The sequence below is a fragment of the Ziziphus jujuba genome, chromosome 10, assembly GCF_031755915.1.
Source record: "Ziziphus jujuba cultivar Dongzao chromosome 10, ASM3175591v1".
NCBI classification, from domain to species: Eukaryota; Viridiplantae; Streptophyta; class Magnoliopsida; order Rosales; family Rhamnaceae; genus Ziziphus; species Ziziphus jujuba.
The window spans coordinates 8,883,208-8,904,278 of NC_083388.1; the positions used below are offsets into that span (position 1 = coordinate 8,883,208).

The 21,071-nt window shown below is 32.3% G+C and overlaps 2 protein-coding genes across 2 annotated transcripts; one reads left to right on the top strand and one right to left on the bottom strand.

Moving 5' to 3' along the window:
• Positions 1-2,441: 2,441 nt before the first annotated feature.
• LOC107411001 (uncharacterized) lies at positions 2,442-3,311 on the top strand. Its single transcript, XM_016018507.4, has 2 exons — positions 2,442-2,883; positions 2,979-3,311. Exons 1-2 carry the CDS (start codon positions 2,533-2,535, stop codon positions 3,147-3,149), a joined length of 522 nt encoding a protein of 173 aa, XP_015873993.3. The 5' UTR covers positions 2,442-2,532; the 3' UTR covers positions 3,150-3,311.
• Positions 3,312-5,409: 2,098 nt separating this feature from the next.
• LOC107411014 (pumilio homolog 2) lies at positions 5,410-13,267 on the bottom strand. Its single transcript, XM_016018518.4, has 9 exons — positions 11,986-13,267; positions 9,289-10,862; positions 9,060-9,201; positions 8,864-8,971; positions 8,137-8,349; positions 7,937-8,047; positions 7,146-7,340; positions 6,533-6,707; positions 5,410-5,936 (listed from the first exon to the last, which is right to left on the bottom strand). The coding sequence occupies exons 1-9, from the start codon at positions 12,640-12,642 to the stop codon at positions 5,899-5,901; spliced, it is 3,213 nt and encodes a 1,070-aa protein (XP_015874004.3). The 5' UTR covers positions 12,643-13,267; the 3' UTR covers positions 5,410-5,898.
• Between the last annotated feature and the right edge of the window lie 7,804 nt (positions 13,268-21,071).

The window sequence follows — 21,071 nt, forward strand, 5'->3', positions numbered from 1 at the left end:
ACCCCCAATTATTTGATCAACTACTCGCTGTACTTATTCGACACGTGTCCATATACTAATTTACAGCCAATCATATCTGCCACGTAATATAAACGCCTACACCTACCAATTGCTCAGGACGTGCTCCATTTAAGCGAGTTTTTACACTAATAGCCTGGAGATTAGTTTACATAAAAGTTCATTTTGAGCTAATTAAAGGCCATGGAAATCGGCCAGGTAAGCAAAGAGCTTGCGCTTTTTCGAGGTTACTTTTGGTAATTTAAGGTTTCGAATTATTAATCACCGACTTTGCTTCTTTGGGGTCGTCTTATTTGGTAATTTCATAAAGTGGGTGGACCAATAGGAAAACAGGATGTTGGTGGACAGCTGGCGAGCGAAAAAATGGGGAATCTAGTGGCGGCGCAGGACGATTTTGTTTATGTACACACGCATTACTTAGCCGTGTGATTATTGAAAATTGATGGATGGTGGGCGATGGAATTTCAAAATTTCCGATTGAATCCTACGGTAGAAAAATACCAAGACGTAATGTGGAGCACGATTTAAGAAGAGAATGATTGGCAGGGATTATTTTTCACGTGGAGTTTTGTGAAATCAAAAGTTAGCCCAAGTGGCTTTCTTTTTTTCTTTTTTTCTTTTTTTCTTTTTTTCTTTTTTTCTTTTTTTCTTTTTTTCTTTTTTCTTTTTTTTTTTTAATTGGGCCTGCCTTGTTTGGGGAAGTTCTCACATCCATTTCCTAGGCTTTGTCAATTTATTAAACAAAAACCTAAACAAATATCAATTTGGTCTCCTTGTCACTCTCACAACTATGGATTTAGGTTCTCATTTATTTTCATCTCTGTAAAAATATTATATATATATATATATATATATTTAGAGAAATTTGATAGGATTAGAATTTTGAAAGGATCTTATAAGGAGTAATGTACCGGGTTGATTGTTATATAAACAAAATTGACATTATTAATAATGACTTATAATCCGTATACAAATAACATTACAAATTAATGATATATATATATATATATGAGTAGTGCGAACCGTTCGTATATGGATGATTCATACCGTATAATATTTCTATATCTCTATATATTCAATTAAAGCACAAAACTATATAGATCATTAACATAAAAATATTCTTTTTTTTTTTTTATAATGAATCTAGCATAAGAATCTAGTACATAACAAGTCCGGACAATTGGAATCGAAGTTTCATACGGATTTGAAACTTTTTGTTTTTGGGTTATTTTATGTACATTTCAAAATAAGTTGCAAGCACTTGTTTATTGTAAAAAAACTCTCATTGAAACTCCGTAGAACTTTTAAAAAATTAAATAAATTCTGTTTTTTATACTCATTGTTTAGAAGCAATCTTAATGGGTATAAATACCTTGTTCCAAACGGTACAGCAAGTAAGTAATATTTTATAAGTAGATAAGAGATGTCAGGTTTATGCAATTTGCACAAAATCCAATCCAAATAGACTAATTTAATACAATTCAATATGATTAGATAGTTAACTATATTTAATTGAATTGACTTAGTTGATATTTTAGAAAAACGATTTAGATCGGTTTATAAATTTTTAAAAACCAACAAAATCAAATCAAATTGACTTATGTATATAAAATATTTAAAAATAAATATTTTTTGCTATTTTGCATTGGTGGGTATATTTTAATTATATTATTGTTTTTTAAGAAGAATACTGTTAATACTATTTAAAATTGGGACATTTACAACCAAAAAAAAAAATCCAAAATGAGAAAGCACAAAAAATGGAATAAGACCAGTTCAGTTAATTAATCCAATATAATATCCAATCCAATTTAATTAATAGCATAAACAAATTGTCCAATCCCATCCAAACTAATTGATAGTAAGCTGGATTGAATTTATTGTTCAATTTGGATTGGGTAGTAAATTTAAAAAACCAACCAAGGTTGGATGGATTTGGTTGTTACTTAAACATCCCTAGTTCATGCAACCATGACGAAACCGGGGCAAGAAGCAAGAGTGAGTTGGGATCAAAAATTGAAAAAGTGAACATTCTATCAACTGTAATGCTATAAGTGTTAATTTTTTTTTTAATCAAAAATACTTATCAAATCAAATCACATGTATCATTATGTTTTTGGTGAAATATAAATAAATAAAATTTTAAATAGATAAATATATTTTAAAAATAAGTAAATATTACAATTTCATTCAGCATATTAATTATATTTTGATATAACTCTAGCATTACTGTTCTAGGAATTGGAATAGAAATATGTAATTTCAAAGTAGGTTTAGTCTTAATTTCTTCTTCATGCTATTTGGGCTTCTCTGATATTTCAAATCTATTTAGTCCAGCCTGGTTTAATTACTAGTTCAGAAAGTGGACCTATTGAAAAGCAAACAATAACCCAATTCAATAGTCTCAAGTTCTAAGGAGCTCAATCCACTTGGTCACACCCACTTGCATCATCAACTGGGGCTACTTTTGCCACTGCAGCAAAGACAAGAGAGAGAAGTTGTAGCAGATGAGCCATGGCTACCACATCCATATCTCTATCCCCACCAGATTTCCTCTCCGTTCCCAAACCAAAATCTTGCTTATTTCTAAGACGCAATAACTCATATCTGCCACTTGCCTCACCAACCACCATCTCATCCAAAAGGACCATTATTTTACAGTACCCACTTCAGAGAAGCAGAAGAAAAAACATCCAAATTTGGAGAATTTATGCAATCCCAGATGAAGCAGCTCTACCTTCAGAAGCAAACCCACTTGAGAATTCCCAGAAGATAGTTTCCAGTAGTGGTGATGATGGTGTTAATTACTTCATTTCTATACTTCTCTTCATTGCCTTTATCGGTCTGTCTATTCTCACTGTTGGGGTAAAGTCAATGAATTTTTCCAACGTAAACCCAAGTCTAAATCTGTGCTTTTCGAAAGTTTGTTGTTGCTAAACTTTGGGTGTTTTTGGTTCCAGATTATCTACATTGCTGTGACAGATTTCTTGCAGAAGAGAGAGAAGGAGAAGTTTGAGAAAGAAGCAGCAGCTCAAAAGAAAAGTGGTGGCAAAAAGAAGAAAGTAAGAGCAAGAGCTGGGCCTAGGGGATTTGGGCAGAAGATTGAAGCAGAAGAAGAAGTTGATGATTGAAGACGAAAATGTTCCATGAAGTCTTTCAGTATGTTTGCAACTCCAGTTGAATTATTCACATATTTATTGTATTTAAGGAGCTTCAAAATTCTATGACATTGTTGCAACCGTCAGATTTTGTTAAATATGGTTTGGCATATAAAATTCAGAGAGTTCAATTCACAGTTTGAAAACCAAGCTGGATTAAATATTCTACTATAAGATTCTTGATGTCAAAATTTGTGGCTAAAATTTGATGTCATTTGGTACTTGTGCACCAACAAAGTGTAGAATCTGACCCTAGTTCTTGAAAACTCTTTATCCTTGGAATATAATCAAGGGTGGTCGTTTTGAACTATTTGTTGTTAGGATGAATACCAAAAGACAAAAAGAGAAAAACGAAGAAAAGGAAATTAATTTTGAAACCTAGTAGTATCCATTTTTATGCCTTTTCAAAGGTTTGGATTTGGATGGTGGGGAAAAAGGTTGGTTGGAATTAATAAGAGAAGGTGAGGTTTCTTTCTGGTCTTCTGTGGCTAAAAGGAAGTTGGAGAGTTAAACTCAGCAAGTCTAATGTCTTTTCAAGGGCTTTATGAGGTGGGATACTCAAAAATGAACGAGACATAAACAATTAGCTCAAGAAAGCTTCAGTTCGTGCAAAGCCAGCCCGAAGATGTTGCTGTTATTTAACCAGTATTTTTCTTTTTTGGGTAAATAATTTAAAAAAAAAAAAAAAATTAGTGTCATAGGCATCATGCCAAAATTCTACACCACACACGAACTTAGCATGGGATCATTTAAGGCAATAGTCGGATTTATCAATACTCAAATCTCAACTTTCAAATTTTTTTTTTTATATTTGCCCCTAGGCACCCCTTGTCCCCTGTAGACTCGAACCCAGCGTAGAAAGTATAGCACCACCCCTGTAGACTCGAACCCAGCGTAGAAAGTATAGGCGGTGGTGCTTATACCAACTGAGCTACCATATTCGTCTCTTAACTTTCAAACTTATAAGTGTGAAGGTTAATTCAACATTTTTTTTATTAAGTTGACACCTTTTATGTCTATTATTTAACCAGTTTTTGTGAGTATCATAAGAGATCATTTACAAAAGTAGTTTAAAAATATTAAATCTTTTTTTTTAATTTGGAAATATTCAAAAACTAAAGAATTCAAATTCATGATCATATGTATTAATAGAGGATTCAAATTCTTGATCATTAACTGAAAAAAGAGTAGCAAGTTGCAAGGGCAACAAAAATAGACTTGACCAGGCAATAGCTACTTTCTTAGCATACACAATTTGTCTGGAAATGGACATGAAAAATTCCCCATCCAATCGATAGATGGTAAGCATAGTTCACGATTTTCCCCTGTAATAGCAACTTACAAAAATAATAAAAATAATCGTTGTGATTGCAAGGGAAAAAAAAAAATTTATTTTTTTGTTTTTATTTTTTTTTGGGGTGAAATGGTTTGCATTATAACGAACAGCACGCCTCCTCAAACAGAGGATTACAAAGAAACCGTGCTGCCTAGAGCATCAAAACGAGCTAAGTCCATAAAACTGCTAGGCATTACATCATCATTAGGATAACTAAAAAGAAAAAGAAGTTTTTCAAAACTCTTCCAATTGCTTTCATACCATGAACAAATCTTTGGAGCTGTAAAATGAAAACCATTTAAAATATCACTAACTTGACCGAAAAAGTCCAATTAAAGCCTCAGCAGCACACTGCATCTATGCAAACTTGGCCATTTTTAGCAAGCAGGTTCTTCATACTGAGCCTACCTTAAACAAACCATTTCTTCATATGCATGTTTGTTTCCTCTTTTTCTTTATGTGGTCTTAAAAAACTTATAAATCACCTATTCATGTAGCAAATTAGAATCACCAGTACATAATGCAGTTAATAAAAAGAGTGAAGGAAAAAGAGAACGAGTCATGAAAAACATTGGATGGAAAGCAAAAGGGAAACGTCAGGAAAATGCTTTAAATCTCATTTTTAATAGGTAAATAAAATGACAAATTTAATTTATCTAAAGTTGAATATCAAATGATATTGTCACTATCCAATTCATAGTTAAAAATAAAATAAATAAATAAATAATATATATACATATATAATTTAAAGTTAAATTAAGATGATTCAGGTTGTGTCCAATATACCAATTGAGGCTCATTTTACTCATTGGACCCAAAAAGAAAGCATGTAAAGCAGAAACATAACAACAAATATAGAAAGCTTAAATGATACAAATAGAAAAAAAGCCTTGAAACTTAACAGCAAAGAAAATTTGTGTTCTTATGAAAGAAAGATGTCGATAACCATACACTAAGAAGGTAAAAAAACTATGGCCTCATCCTAAACATGAACAGCTCTCCAGATGGCAACATTTGTACAGTCGCGTTAACATAATAGACTACCTCAACCTTTTTTTTTCTGCTTTGTTCTTTTTTTTCTTTTTTTTTTAATCATTTTTACACCCTTAAAACACTTGTATAGTCACTTAATCTCCTCCACAGGGGCATCAGGTGTGCTCAACATCTGAACCTCGGCTTTCTCGATTCTACGTATAAAATTTAAAACTACACAATGTACAAGTTTTCAGTACAAGCAACATCTTTATTCCAACCTGGCTCATACCAGTCTTAAAAGATAGACCGAGCCGTTGCTCTAGATACCAAGAGAGAGAGAGAGAGAGGAATAGAGGAAGCTCACACTAGCCTCAGTTAGCTGTACAAACAACTTTGCTTTTCCTACACCACCTATGCAGGGTGTGGAGACTGAGCAGCAATTCTCCTTTCTGCAAATGAATTAGGCAGATGGTTAGAAAGCAATTCTTAACAAAAATTATTTTATACATTGTCACGCAACATAATAACACGAACATACTAAATGATGAAAATCGAAAAAGACAACAGAATTAGTGAAAATACAAAAAGCATTATAATAAGGTTTTCAACATCATTTTTCAGGCCAAAGGAAGACAGGCTGACTAGTCAGACTACCCAATGAATCACACATGTTCAAACTCTTCAAATCCTACATCTTAGCAAAATATATTAATGGATGACCAAATATCAACTGGATATAAGAAGCTACCGTGAGTCGTATACAGCATTTAAACATCCCTATTATGCTGGTTTACCAGCTTCACAGATTCATTACCAAAAGCTTGTTAGAAGGTTGCGACCATACAACCTTTCAGGCAAAGGAAAAATAAATAGAAACAGAAGCACGAAATTTAGAAAGCAAGAAATTGTTTCCTCAGTACATCACATATATGAAGAAATATAACCGCACGCCATAAACAGATGACCAATGACATCCATAGGGCATAATAGGAGACCCCTCAATTACAGATAAGGCAAATTAAAATTGCAAAGGAAGAATGCATACCCCCAGCAGCAACAAGTTTCTCTACACGTGCAACAATATGCTTTCCATAAGTATATTTCTTCAGTGCGTTCAAATGAACTTTGATACGCGAAAGGATCAGCTCACGTTGTTGGTCATCACAAGTCTCCAACACCTTTTGTACAACGTAGTTAGCAAATTGATCCTTCATCATTGCCTGTTTGCAACCAAAGTCAGTCCAAGTATTTGCCATGAATTTGAAATCACAATTTTCAAGAAATTGTGGAAATTTAAGTTGCTTTTGAGAAAATGATATCCCATTCTGACCAGATTCCCTCAATCTATGCAAGTTCTTTAGCAATTTACAGTCAAAGCATTTAAAATGATGCTTACAAAAATAAACTGTTATCACCAAAAGGAAATTTTGAACAAATTGACGGAAAGCACTAAAAGTTGCACTTATCTGGATGGTCCAGACAGTGACGACACAAATACATACACTTAAGGCTTTACAGCAAGGTCAAAAAAAATGTCTAAATGGTCCTACAGAAATTTTTCCCATTTCATACATAAGTTAAAATGGATGGCATGGTTTTGTTTCCCCACACAATTATGCTCAATGTATAAAAAAGAAAGCCAAATTAAAATTAACAACCTGAAGAGGTTCATTTTCATCGGTAGAGCCAAGCATTTCATTCACTAGTAACTCGCGCTCGGCAGGGCCACCAAATGTTAAACACTTCTCTACAACATTAGAAGCAAATTTCTGCTGACTCATTTGAACTATCTTCCCAGCTAATTCCTTGATGATAGCTGAGCGCTCATGAGGTTTTCCATGCTCCAGCACATGCTGTTTCCAAAAGTGCAAGCAATTAATGTAACGCATTAAATGACGATCTACAGCATGTCCAAAATAGGTGATACGTAAACATATATTTCACAGCAGGGACCCAAACAGAAATCATAAAGTAAAACTACTACATATTTTCTTGAAAATGACAAAATCCCCACAGCTTAGAAAGCCAATTTAGTTCATGACGGTCAAACCAGGTATAGACAATTTTCACTTGGTGTTCTTGACTAGCTGGACAAGCAAACATCTAAAAGTTTCATATGCATGCACAGACACACACATGGAAGGCAGTGTAGGCAGATATTCTAATACTAAAAGACTGAGTTGTTTAAAAGATGTTCAATGAAGACATTCCTATAATAAAAACCACATTAAAAGAAAAAAAAAAAAAAAAGAGGGAGCACTATCCTATAAGATGCATAACATGAAAGTTTATAGACCTAAAAACATGAGTAAAAACATAATTTATACTATTGCACAGTGAAAGTTTATATACCTTAAAACATGAGTAAAAACATAATGTTATGCTATTGCACAGTGATTACTACAAAACATGGGTCCTTGGTACAATCATTTCTGAAAAGATAATTAACCTGAACAACATAATTGCCATACTGATCTTGAGCCAACATGCTAACAGCTCCCAAAATCTCATCCATAACCTTACTCTGTGTATTTGGATCCTTGCAATGCTCCAGTACTCGCTGTCACATAAATACAAAGAACATCAATTCCTTGCCCACACGGAAAAGGTCATCTGAAACTAATAATAAGAGCAAAGAAGTTTAGATACCTGTATCACGCGACACCCATATGGGTGGGTAGAAAGTGAAACAACTTGGTCAAAAAATGTTGAGACAATAAAGTGAATTGCATCTTCAGGGACACATTCAATACACTTCTGGATGACATGGTTTCCATTCTGATCACGTACACAGCGCATCACATGACCATCAAGCTCTTCCACCATTTTGATCTTCTGGTCAAGATCAACAACTTCTATTGCCTGAATGTTAAAGATAGAGCAATCTACTATGAGAACATGCCACGTGAAACTTAATAATCACATCAATATCAGTTCATCAACATAGAACAGTGATAAAACTGGGTCAAGCATTGGCAAATATTTATTATAAATTTAGACTGTCTTTTACACAAAATGCAGCATGATAATGGAAATGATGACTAAATAAAGAGACTCAAAAGCAAAGCATACTTTCAGAATGCTGAAGCATCAATCCTCATGACAACCATACTTCCATTCCTAAATGTGACTTTGAATTACATAACTTTGATAGTAAAGCCCTTGATGTTTAGCATTAAGTGCGTCGACCAATAAAATACAAATTCTCACCAAGAGCTAAACATTTTTTATATCATTACTATTGGCAAAAATAATTAAAAAGTCAGGAGTACTGAAGTAGTAATTCAGAATACTAGGTAATACAAGCCATATCTGAATAATAGCAAGACATGACATGGTAACACAAAAATGCAGTCAGCTAGAAAGCTATTGGTACCTTTTGGATCACCCGACAACCATACATTTGAAGGCTAAGTGTCAGAACATGACCAAAAAGCTTGTTGCCCAACTCCCTTCTCTGGGGTGCAAGTCCATGCTCAAAAAACTGTGTACAAAAACCATCACTTGTAAAATAGACCTAAATATTAGAAAAGCATAAATAAACGCATGCACAGTGAAGAGTCTTGAGTCACCTTCTGAATCACATAATTACCAAACACATCAGTCATCAAAGCAAGAGCTTGGGGCATGATTTCCTGATAAACCATGTTCTTCTCTTCTGTTGTGGCTGTTTCAAGTTTTTGTTGAATAAACCGACTACCATATTGATCCGCACTGCTCACAAGAAAGCCAAATCATGAAATCACCTTAAGGATGATAACATAAAGGATAATGAAAAGAAAATCGATGATCAGTACATACCTGAACTCAACAACATGTCCTGCAATTTCTAAAAGTTCAAAAGACTTGGTTTTATTACTCTTAAATTCTTCCAGCAGTGAGGACGCAAAGCTTTCATCCATGTTACATCCAGCATCAAGGTGCCACGCTCCCATGACACCTCCAGCTAAGTTCCTCATTCCAGAAGGAAAGCGTAAATTAAGATCATTGTGCCTCATTGGACTACCAGAGCCAACTGGTGAGTTTGGAATCACAGGACTTGCCATGGGACTTCCAGGATAAGACATGCCAACACCAAATGCAGGATTTCCATAATAACTATGATGGTTCGAACCACTAGACTTGCCACCTAACGGGACACCATATTGTGACTTCTGGGGGGACAAAAGAGTTCCAAGGTAAGCTTTCTGGAGTTCAAGTAAATTCATGTATGAATTACCTAAGTAGTTCCTATCAGAAGACGGATCATTAAGAGCAGCAAGCTGTGCTGCAGCATACTCAGATGTCCTCATATATTGGAGATACATAGGATCTATAAAAGGTGACTGAAGAGCATTTCCTGTCATCTGACTTCCTATTCTACGAAGATTATGTGATTCAGATGCAGCAGCTGCTGCATTTTGTCCAGAAGCCAAACCTCCAAGAACTCTTGAGTCTATTCCAGGGGCTGCTGCAGCAATATTTTCAAACAAGGGTGGCAGATTACCAGTGCCAAGCTGGTTTGCCATCATGGATGCTAATGCCGGATTCATGGAGTACCCACCCAAATTGTAGTTGGAAAAGGATGAATTTGTACCATCTAATTGCTGGTATTGAACAGGTAAGCCACCTCCACCATTGAGGGTGGATGTAGGCGATCCTTTCAAGTATGGGTTGTTAGAAGGAACAGCTGATTTTTGAAGTTCAACTGACCTATTGGACGATGAGTTGCTCAAATCTGCTGATCCACCCCCATTGTTCTTACCCAAATCAGAGTATGAACCTTTTGCTGGATGTGGAACAGAAGGCATATGCACATGCCCAGATTCAGACTTCTTTAAGTACGGATGTTTCTTATTTTGACTCTCACCACCTTGCAGACCAAAGAGAAAATTCTGGTGATTGTCAACATCCTGTCCAATTTGTGATGGTAAATGGTTGTCATCATCTACCATACCATTTGTTGACAAGTTCATGCCAGACAATGCAGCAACCAGATCTGCAGACTCATTCATGTTGGATGAGACACCATTGAAGGAGTTTGGACTAGTAATTCCTCTCTTTTCTGATGCACCAACTCTCCCTCCTCCAATAGGTGTAATACAAGGACTAGGAGCTCTAGCAACAAGTTGGGGATCAGGGGTTGTGCTTCTTGACAGGGAAGCACCAAGCGCTGCAGCATAAGTGTATGAAGAAGGTGGGCCCATACTTTGCATTGCAGATGAACCTTGACCATTCGCACCAGATCTTAAGGCATCAGAGGTCAACAGTTCACGGTGCAAATGCACCATGTCAGCTTCTGCAGAAGCTACAGTGTCTACATTTTCATCAAAAGCATTTCGACTGGCTGGACGAGAAGGAAGCCCACTAACAGGAGCTGCACGACCCAAGTCATCCTGTACAGATACCAACCACTAATCATCCAAGAATAAATAGAGAAAACAAACCAAAGGAGACATGAAAAATGCCTCAGCAACATGAATATCAGCCAAAACTGAGGAAGAAGGATAAGCATGTGGCAAAATAGCATATTGCAGCAATAAAAGTTGTACCTTGACATATTGATAAGCAGAAATTGCAATTCCCAGATTAAATAGTTTACCAAAGTGAATTTGAAACAAAACTAGCTCTATAACATAAGAGACCACCAAAATGAACTCTACTTCGGCAGATGAAACCTTTTATGATCATATCTAACTTAACATATTTATACCATAATGGTCATGCATTAAATACACCTCATTATACGTTAAAACACACAACTTTTCTTCTTGGCATAGCCATTTTAAATTGTCCTCATCTAGTTGCTGCATTTGAAAGAATAAAAACCACCCTGGCAGTTTTACTTTCCCCAGTGAACTTCAATCACAGGGTTTCTCTCATCAACAATTTCAACCCATAGGCACTTGCTGACACAGATAAACCTCCACATGGCTAACAGCGTCAGAAAAATATTATATATATATATATATAATATAAAGTATCCGAGACATGCCACTTCAGAGAACAGATATCTTTCATACAGGTTACAAATCCAGTTTAAATAGATTACAAGGCTTCGAAAATTGATTTGTTCCCATAATTACATCTACCTAAACTGTTTAAGGCGGAAATGTCAATCCTTCAATCCTCTGTGTGTGTGTGTGTATATATATATATATATCGAATATTCCCAAATACTCTAACCGCATTTAAAAATGCAATATAGCATTTAATGCAAATTCTTTTTAGTAGCCAACCACGGCAATGCGTGTCCATTTCCATATGCCTTATGCCACGCGTCAATGGATACATTAAATATCTCATAAGTGAGTATTTTCTACAATTATGCATATTGTTAATGTCAAAGGACAATGGAAATTGATAAAACTACTCAAAACAACAATTCAAATAGCAACAACCATTAACGACCAAATTATTATCAGGAAATAAAAGCAAGTACTGCACGAAAGCAAGAACATCAATACACGTGGAATAGAAGTAACATTAAGCACAACTGTATAAGCCAATGCAAATCACCTGAAAGATTTCAGCAAGGCTTTTTTGTTTGTTCCCAAGTCCTAAGCCAGGTAATCCAATCAATCCATCACCACCCCATTCTGCAGAGCCACGTAGCTTGTCGGATTCAATCTCACCCTCTTGTTTCCTGGAGTTAAACCCTGGTGGCATCGAAAACAATGATATACCACAGCCATCATCAGCCCTACTTCCTCTCCTGTCTCCAATCCCACCCAACACAGGATTCCCTCCTTTCAGCCTTTGTGTAAACCTCCAATCCTCTTTTGACAGCAAAGGAGGTGGGAGCCGGGGATTCAGATTCACATTCGAATAATAGTAAGAAAGATAAGCTGGATCAGACCTCAGCTCCTCCTCAGACACAAACCCATTTCCATTCTTAGCTCCAGGGAAGTCAGGAAAGGCAGCAGCACCACCACCACCACTGCCAACACCGGGAACACTGCCACCTCCAAACAATCCTCCAACGGCACTTAGAGAACCCTCAACAGTTGGAGGTGCTGATCCACTTCTACTATACAAATTGAGCTCGTGTTCACGATCGTCGGCCTCTTGCCGACGCTGCTCGCGAAGCAACAGCCCAATCTCCTTCTCCAGCTCATCCCCAAATGATCCGTCGTTACCTCCAACCATTGGTCTTCTTCCCAATTCAGACAACATTCTCAAAAACGGAAAAAAAAAAAAAAGGAAAGATAAACTCTATTCTACCATCAAAACCTCTTCTATTAGCTATAAGTTATCACTACCCACATGCAAGAATCAAACCCTGAAACCTTAAAACAATCCCAAAGTTTGAAACTTTAACCTAAACCCCATATTTACAAACCTAAAATTGCTTCCTTTAACCTGATCAAAACCCAAACTTTTCAAACACCCACTTCATACCACACCCCAAAAATAAAAACCCACATACACCGAAAAATCAACCCCAGAAACTATCACCAAAAAAAGCACAATAAAGTTATTATCTTTGCCCCAAATTCATATCATAAATTTATTGACAGCAATTTTTGTGCAACATGTTTGTCACGTAACAGCAACAACCAGAAAAAGATAAATAAATACCAGCAGTTAAAAACTGTTACCAGAAAACCCAAACATATATGGTTTAGAGCTTGAAGAAAAGTTGCAGACTAAGATCAAAGAGTTGCAAAAAATGAGAGATTTAAGAGACGGCACTAACTGCTGGGATCAATCCGGCGGCGATTTTTTTTCTTACAAGAACCCTTAGGGTTTTGTTAGATTTCTAAGGAGAGACGATTAAATACAGTGATATAGTTAGAAAGAAGGAAAGTAAAATAATTTTTTTAAAAAAACAAAAAAGTTAAACATAAATATATTTTTGTAAATTTTTTTTTTTCCCCTTTTGCTAAAATATCTGAATTTATATATTTTAATTAACTATCCTACAAAACAGGGTTTATTGACCAAGTGATAACCGACTGATGTTAGAGAAATTAAATTCTATTTACACAAAAAATTAAAATTAAAATTGAAAAATAAATTTTTTTAAAAATAAAAAATAAAAGTTAAAAAACGATAATGATGTTTTCGGTTTTCCTCGTGTTCCAAAAGAAACAATTTCCAAGTGACACGTCAGCTCCAAAGATTCGCTGCTATTCATATAAAAGGAGCAAAAAGAAAAAAAAATAATAATAATAATAAAATAAAATAAATACTGAGTAAAACAGGCAGGCCAAGTCCAGGTTAAATATTTTTAGTAAAAATCTCTCAACTGCCACTTTTTGGGTTGGTTGTAACTTGTAAAACTTCTTTGGATATTTTTCTTTTTCTATCTTTTTTTTTTTTTCTAATTTCTATTTTAAATTTTTTTTTTTTCATGGTGTTTTAGTTCAACTTAGATTGTTTCTTCTTTTAAGCTCCTTCCTTTTTTATCCCTGATATAAAGGACAGTTTGTTTGCCTTTTTCAATCCTTTAGGTAATGACAAACAAGTTATAAATTTGAGTTTCTTGTTGAAAAATAATTACCTTTGAGTATTTTTGAACAATTTATTTCCTTGAAAATGAAAAATTTATCTTCTCAAACAAAATTATAAAATATGTATTGTTCAATATTAATTTTTTCCATTGATTTTAATATAATTGCATTTTTTATATTTATTTAGGGTTTTCGTTTCCTTTTCTTTATTTTACTATTAGTGAATCTATGAGTTGGGTCCACTGCATACTCTCCTTTCCTAGCTGCAAGATTTTGACCATGATCAGCACTCAAAAATTAGAAGTATTTTTATCTTTCCTTTTCTTTCTTTTATTATTATTATTATTTTTGTTCTCTACAGTTTGAAGCAACGCAATTGGGATGGGATATAATTTGAAAAAAAATCTTATTATTTATTATTATAAATAACAATTACCATTTTATATAATAAAATTTAATTTGAGTATATAATTTTTTTAGTTTTTTTCTAAAATTTAAAAATAAAATTTTTAATGATAATTATTTAAATTATCATTTAATATATAAATTACATTAATTATCATTCATTAACAGTGATAAATAATATTTTTTAATTTAAAATTTTATATTTTTAGTAATTTAAAGTTTGTTATAGTTTAAACAATATTTAAGTCACTAATATTATAGTAGACAAAGTTGTTGTTTTTTTTTTTTTTTGGGGGGGGGGGGATATATTTAGACAAAGTTGTTGTGAAAAAAATAAAATCCTTTATTTTTTTTTAAGTCATAACATTAAGGTGGGGAGATGATAAGAAGTATTCTATGTAGTATCAACTTAAGAATTGAAGTAGTAGTAGTAATTTAAATATAATTTTATTAATCGAATTCAACAGTTTTGTCATGCCATAAACAATACATGTTGAGCAGTATGAGCTTTGCCTTCCTTCTCTTTTGTACTCCTTTATAATATTTTTTCCGATAATACTATATTTATATATTTACTGTTTTGGATAAACAAAAGTACATATTTAGATTATATTAACTTATCAACCATTTGTACACTTTTTTATGTTTTTTTAATAAAATCAATTATTTATATACTGCAGCATCAGTTGTGCCACTCTTATATTATATTGCTTTTCTAGGAGAACTAAAATGACTAACTCTCTCTCTCTCTCTCTATATATATATATATATGTATTATGCTTCGTACAATCACTAAAACAAATGTGTATATATATATATATATATGCTTCGTACAATCACTAAAACAAATGTATTTGGATAATAGTTGTTAATGTTTAACATATAATACATATATACAACTTGACAACTTGAAGACCCAGAAGCCAATTGATAACATCATAATATTAAATGATCCTTGCAATTTAACAAAACATATTGAAAAGAAAAAGGAAAAGAAAACTAAATATATATATATATTATTCAATAATATGCATGTTGACAAATATTCAAGTATATGAGGACCACGATGGAATAAAGTTTCCATTCATCAATTTGGGCCCCCCTAAATTATTTACATTTTCTTATTTCAAAAAAACATAAAAATTATATACTTTTTTTTTCTTTTCTTTTTTAAGGAAATTAATGCTACCATACGTGTATGAAAATCTGTTTGGATGTGGAGGAAAAACTACAAGTCTTTATTTAAAGGACATCACGCCAAAGATTCTTGTTTGGGGTCGGCCAGAAGAAAGGGAAGAAATAAGTAACCGATTGACGTGATACAAATTATCAATTGGCCAAAGTAGTAGTGATGGTTGGCTAAAAGTCGTAGTGACAAAAATTTTACCAAAAAAGAAAATGGGAGTGATAAAGATAAAAAGTTTTGCTTGAAAGAGAATTATTCTAGCAAAGTATAAATCTATATGGTTTTGGTAGGCATAAAGCTAAGAAACAAGCTTAATTAAATTACTTACACATTAAGGTGTTAAGAAGATAAATATCCATCTTTTAAAAAAAAAAAAAAAGGTTTATTCATGTTTTAGAATTTTTCCTTTTTTTTTTGAAATACAGGTTTTAGATTAAAAAAGTGTCATTTAAGAGTAAACTTTTGAAACTTAAAGATATAGGATATGCATAACAAGGATAAATGCATCATTACTTAAACTAGGTACCATTTTCTATTTTGGAAACCTATTGTAAATCTTAATATTGTAAGGTAAAATTTATAAACATAATTCGTGTTAAAGATCACTTCTCATTTAAGGATCATCTCCCCATAGATAGCATTAAAATGGCAACATGTTAGATATATGAAAACAATATTTGTCCAAAATTAATAATTGCAAATTTACATCATACTCTAACCTAATGCATCAAAAAGAAAACCACAATATTTATATTTTTCTTTATTTCTCTTTCTTTTAAATTACTCTGTTATAGGAATCTCCAGATACTTAGAATCAGAAAATGAATGTATGTATACAAATAAATTGACAAAAAGGGCAACGTTTATATATGCATTATATTTAGTTGTAGTTATTGGAAAGAAACAGGCACACAACATTTCCTGTAAGTGGATGCTAAACTATACATATAGCTTTTGGGAGTTGGCAGAAGTTGAATGCATTCCAGCTAGTCTTAGCCCAATTAAAAGTGCAATTAAGAGTTATTCTTCTAAAAAAGCTGGAAAGAAGATATAAAAACGCTTTCTATATATAAATTATAATGTTTGATTAAAAAAGAATCTAAAAATACTTTTTTATTGATTTTTCTTAAAATAAATTACAGAATCACCAATTAGGTGATTTCTCAAAAACCATTTCCTGAAGAAGAAATGATTCCTAAATAATAAATCTCAAACGGTCCAAAATAATTAAAAGTTGTGTGTGTATATAACAGTCGACATCTTGTAGAGGGGAAACTAAACTTATAAAAATTAGAAAAAGCTTCAAGCTTTACTTTTAGCAACAAAGAGTAATTCGGGGGTCACAAATACTGACCAACCTGCACCTAGGCTTGTATAGATTTGATGAATGATAAGAGAAATATTGAGGTTTGGGGAAATTTTAATTGTGGAGAACAAGATGGGTATTGTTTATTTATGTAATTGAGGACAAAGTGGAAAGATTTCATGTGGAAATGCACCCTCCAACATTGTATTAATGCTTTGCTTTTCTGTGAATGGTCAAGCACCTTCAATGCTTTTCATTACATATTTTCTATTTTCTGCTAAGATCTGCCTAATCCCTTCAAGCAACCCCCTTATCTCTCCCCCCGCCACTCTCTCTCTCTCTCTCTCCTCTCACTCTTTCTCTCTGTGTATTAGTTTTATATGCTTCCAACATAATTCTTAAATAATAACTCGATGTGATAAATGTTAAAAATTGTCATTTACTCAATTGAAAATTTTTAATATTAAATTATGACCATGTATCATCTATAACATACATGTCACTTTACGATGTTTTCACTTAGTGTTGAAAAGATATTATTCCTTAGTGATCATACATGCACACACACACACACTATACAAGGTAGCAGCTGTTGGGTGAAACATGAGAATTAAGATGCGTATTGTACCTAAAAAATTTAAGGCATTCTCTGTTTGTGGTATATACACAAACTTTTTTGCGAACTTGTTTTCCTTATAAATATATATTATTTGTATTTAATAAAATAAACTATCAAAGTTATTATATTTATTTAAATCCAGTTTTTAATATCAAATCCATTGACAGCCTTAATTTGGTTGTATTTAGTGCCTTTACTTTCTATGCGAATGCCATATCTTTTTTTTTTTTTTTTTTTAAGTTGTTTAATATAAAAAATGTTGAAAATTAACTAAATATTTAGCATATTATTATCCCTATAAGTACAACAAAATAATAAAATTTATTGAGTCTCAGACAAGTTAAATTCCCGCACATCTTGGATGTAAAATTAAATTCCTAGTATCTTATTCTCATTTATTTAGAGGGAATTTTTTTCAGCCACAAACTGAACTTCAGAATCCATGTCTGCAAACACATTTTTGCCACTGCAATCCCATTAACCATGCAATTTTATCTAACCAAACATACAACATAAAAATGATTTTTTTTTTTTTTCATTACAAGAGATTTGTATGAATAACTTAATTACATTTATCATTCAAAATGTTAACATTAAATTGAAGTGAAAAAAAAAAGCATTAGTTAATTAAGAGGTTAGTATGATGGGCTTTTACATTAAGGAAATAAATGGCAAAACATGCAATAGTAGTTCAAGATACAAAATGTGATTTAACTTTTCAAATTTTATTTATTTAAGTAAATATTTTAAAGATACATGTTTTATATTTGCAGTATGTTTAAGCGGTGGCATATCCAAAAAGATAAAAGAACATCATAGATGCTACATTTAGCACGCTTTTGAATGTCGGTTCTTATGAGCTTGGGTTGACATCATGCCTATAAAAGCGAATGCCCCAAGAAGTTGGACGTTATAATGTGTAAACCTAACCAAAACCATACTTACCAAAAAAACAAAAAAAGCCTAACCAAAACCATAGAATTTTTTATTTTTATTTTTAACTAGGATACTATAATTAATTGACATGATATTCCACATCAAAACCAAAAAGTACGTTAATATTTAATATAAATATCATTTTGAAAAAAATCATGATAAAAAAATAAATTTTATTATTGCACTGTCTTCGAGAAAGTTTTTTTCTTAACAAAAAGTAAGCTGTTACGTTTTTTGATTTCTGTAGAGGCTGTTATTGAAACATTTGGCCACTTAAGACAAATATGAGGCTACATATATTATCTTATTACTTCTTTTCTTTTTTCTTTTTTTGGCTAAAAATATTATTTTATTATTTCTATTCGTTTGGACATGTGGAAATTATATTTTCCTATTTATATAATTGTGAACAAATTTTTTTTTTTAAATACTCCAATATTAAATTTATTATTTTCTCGGATAACAATTTATAAATTCAAATTCTCTTACTCTAACATCCGAAAAAGAAAAAATGGAAAAAGAAGACAGTGAACAATTTATATCTTCTTTTTTTCTTTATTTTCCTTCTTAATATGTAAACGTATACTTGGGTTTTCCCAGGGACAGCTCCATAAGCTATGAAGTGAGAGCATAAGCTGGGAAGAATGTACATGGATATCCAGAAATATCCAAAGAATGGAGTAAATCTAAAAACTCCAAAAAAAAAAAAAAATTTCAAAAAACAATTTTTAATTCTTCATTTATTTATTTATTTATTTTGCCTTCATGATGAAGCGTAGATGCATTCTTGTAGTGTGTTCAAAGAACAGCCCAATACGAAACATGAGTATATAAATACTGGGCCCTTCACAGCAACTGAGTTAGGTCTGAAATTCACAAGAAGTTGGACCCAGCGTGAGAAGACCATGCAGAGAATTAGAGAAACATGTATTTCGTGGGACTAATCAGATAAAATACTCCGTTTGTTTCGTGGTAAAATTTATATGGAACCTGTTTTTTTTTTTTTTTTTTTTTCCTAGGATTCAATTTTCAAGAAACATTTCTTTGCTTTTGGTTAATAATGAAAATATCAACTTCAATGTAATTAAAATTAAATAATTTATTAAAATTAAATATAAAATGTCTTTGAAAAAAACAATGGAATATCAGTTCCCATTGAATATAAGAATGACCTCATTTTCAGAGAGCCACTTTCCATCCAATTTTGGCGGCGATTGAAAAATTAATCCCTCGAAAGTCCACATTTTCTAAGTTTGACATGAAGTAAACCAAGCTTCAATAAGTCGAGTCGATCTAAATCGTATATTAAAATTCTTAAAACTTAGATAGCATAATTTTTAAATGATTAAGTTCTGTTTAAACTTATAATATTTTGGATTTTTTGCTTAAAATTTGATTGATACATTCATAAGAAGACTCAAGTTTAATTCATCCAGATTCTTTATAAGATGAAAGCCTAAAATTTTTTAATATTATAAGTTTTATTATATATTTAAATTTAAATAAAAAATATTTTTACATATAAAAAAATGCATCACATCATAATTTAAATTATTTATGTTAGATACTTAGATTAAAAAGAAAAAGACAACAAAAACAAAACACAAGAAAGAGTAGCTGAGAGTTTTTCCCCAAACCGCAACAATCTTTTGGGTCTGTATGTCGGCTTGATAACTGTTTGTGTTAAAAGTCAATGTCACAAAATTAGATGAAAAAAACAAGTCCATGTTTAAGAAGCAACTTGTGTTTTCTCTTTGGAGAATTAATTGATGGGGGAGCGGACTCAAAAGTGGTATAAATTCTATATCCCACCCAATGGCATCAAATTTTTATTTTAGAGATTTGAGAGTTTATGCATATAAATGGAAAGCATTATTATTTACCACAAAAATACATATAGAAAGCATAATTTGCCTTTTCTTTCACAACGTTTTTTTTTTTTTTTTTTTTTTTTTTTTGATTACTTATCGTTTTGCATTTTAGGCAGGCTTGGTCAAAAATCCGACAAGACGCTCCCTCAAATTAAGAAGAAGGCCAGAGATTCGAAATAATTACTTTGCATATATATATACATATATATATAAAAGGTAATATTTTGGTTGTTCGGAAAGCTAATTGCTTTTTAGAAAATTTAATGTGACCCTTTGATGACGCTGTCAGTGGTTTACAGAATTCTTTCAAATCAGATATATATTATGCCAAGGCCGAATAGATGTCCAAAAATTAAAAAAATAAATAAAAATAAAAATCCGATCACTGAATAGAATTTCTTATCAAATTAATAAATGTATCTCCACGGGATAGCATCGTGGTATGAGCAAGGTTTGAGAGTAAACCCATTGACCAAAAAATAAAATTTAATAAATCAAAGTAAAATCATCAATAATTTTAAGAATATGACATCTATGGAGGAACTTATTTATTTATGCTGGTATAATTTTTACAAATTGTTTTTTTTTTTTAAATCGATGATATCAAAGTTCGGTTAAGGTTTCAATTTCAAACTTTTTAAAATTGATAACAACTTCATATAAGTTAGATGGAGTTGAAGACAAATTTTATGTTTTTTTGATGTAAGTGAATGGAATTTTCATTTTTTTTTTTTAAGTATTACTTTATTACTAATCCTTGGAGTCTTGGACTGACAAGAAAGCAGCATAATGATTAGGGGCTCTATTCCATCCAAAAAATGCCCTT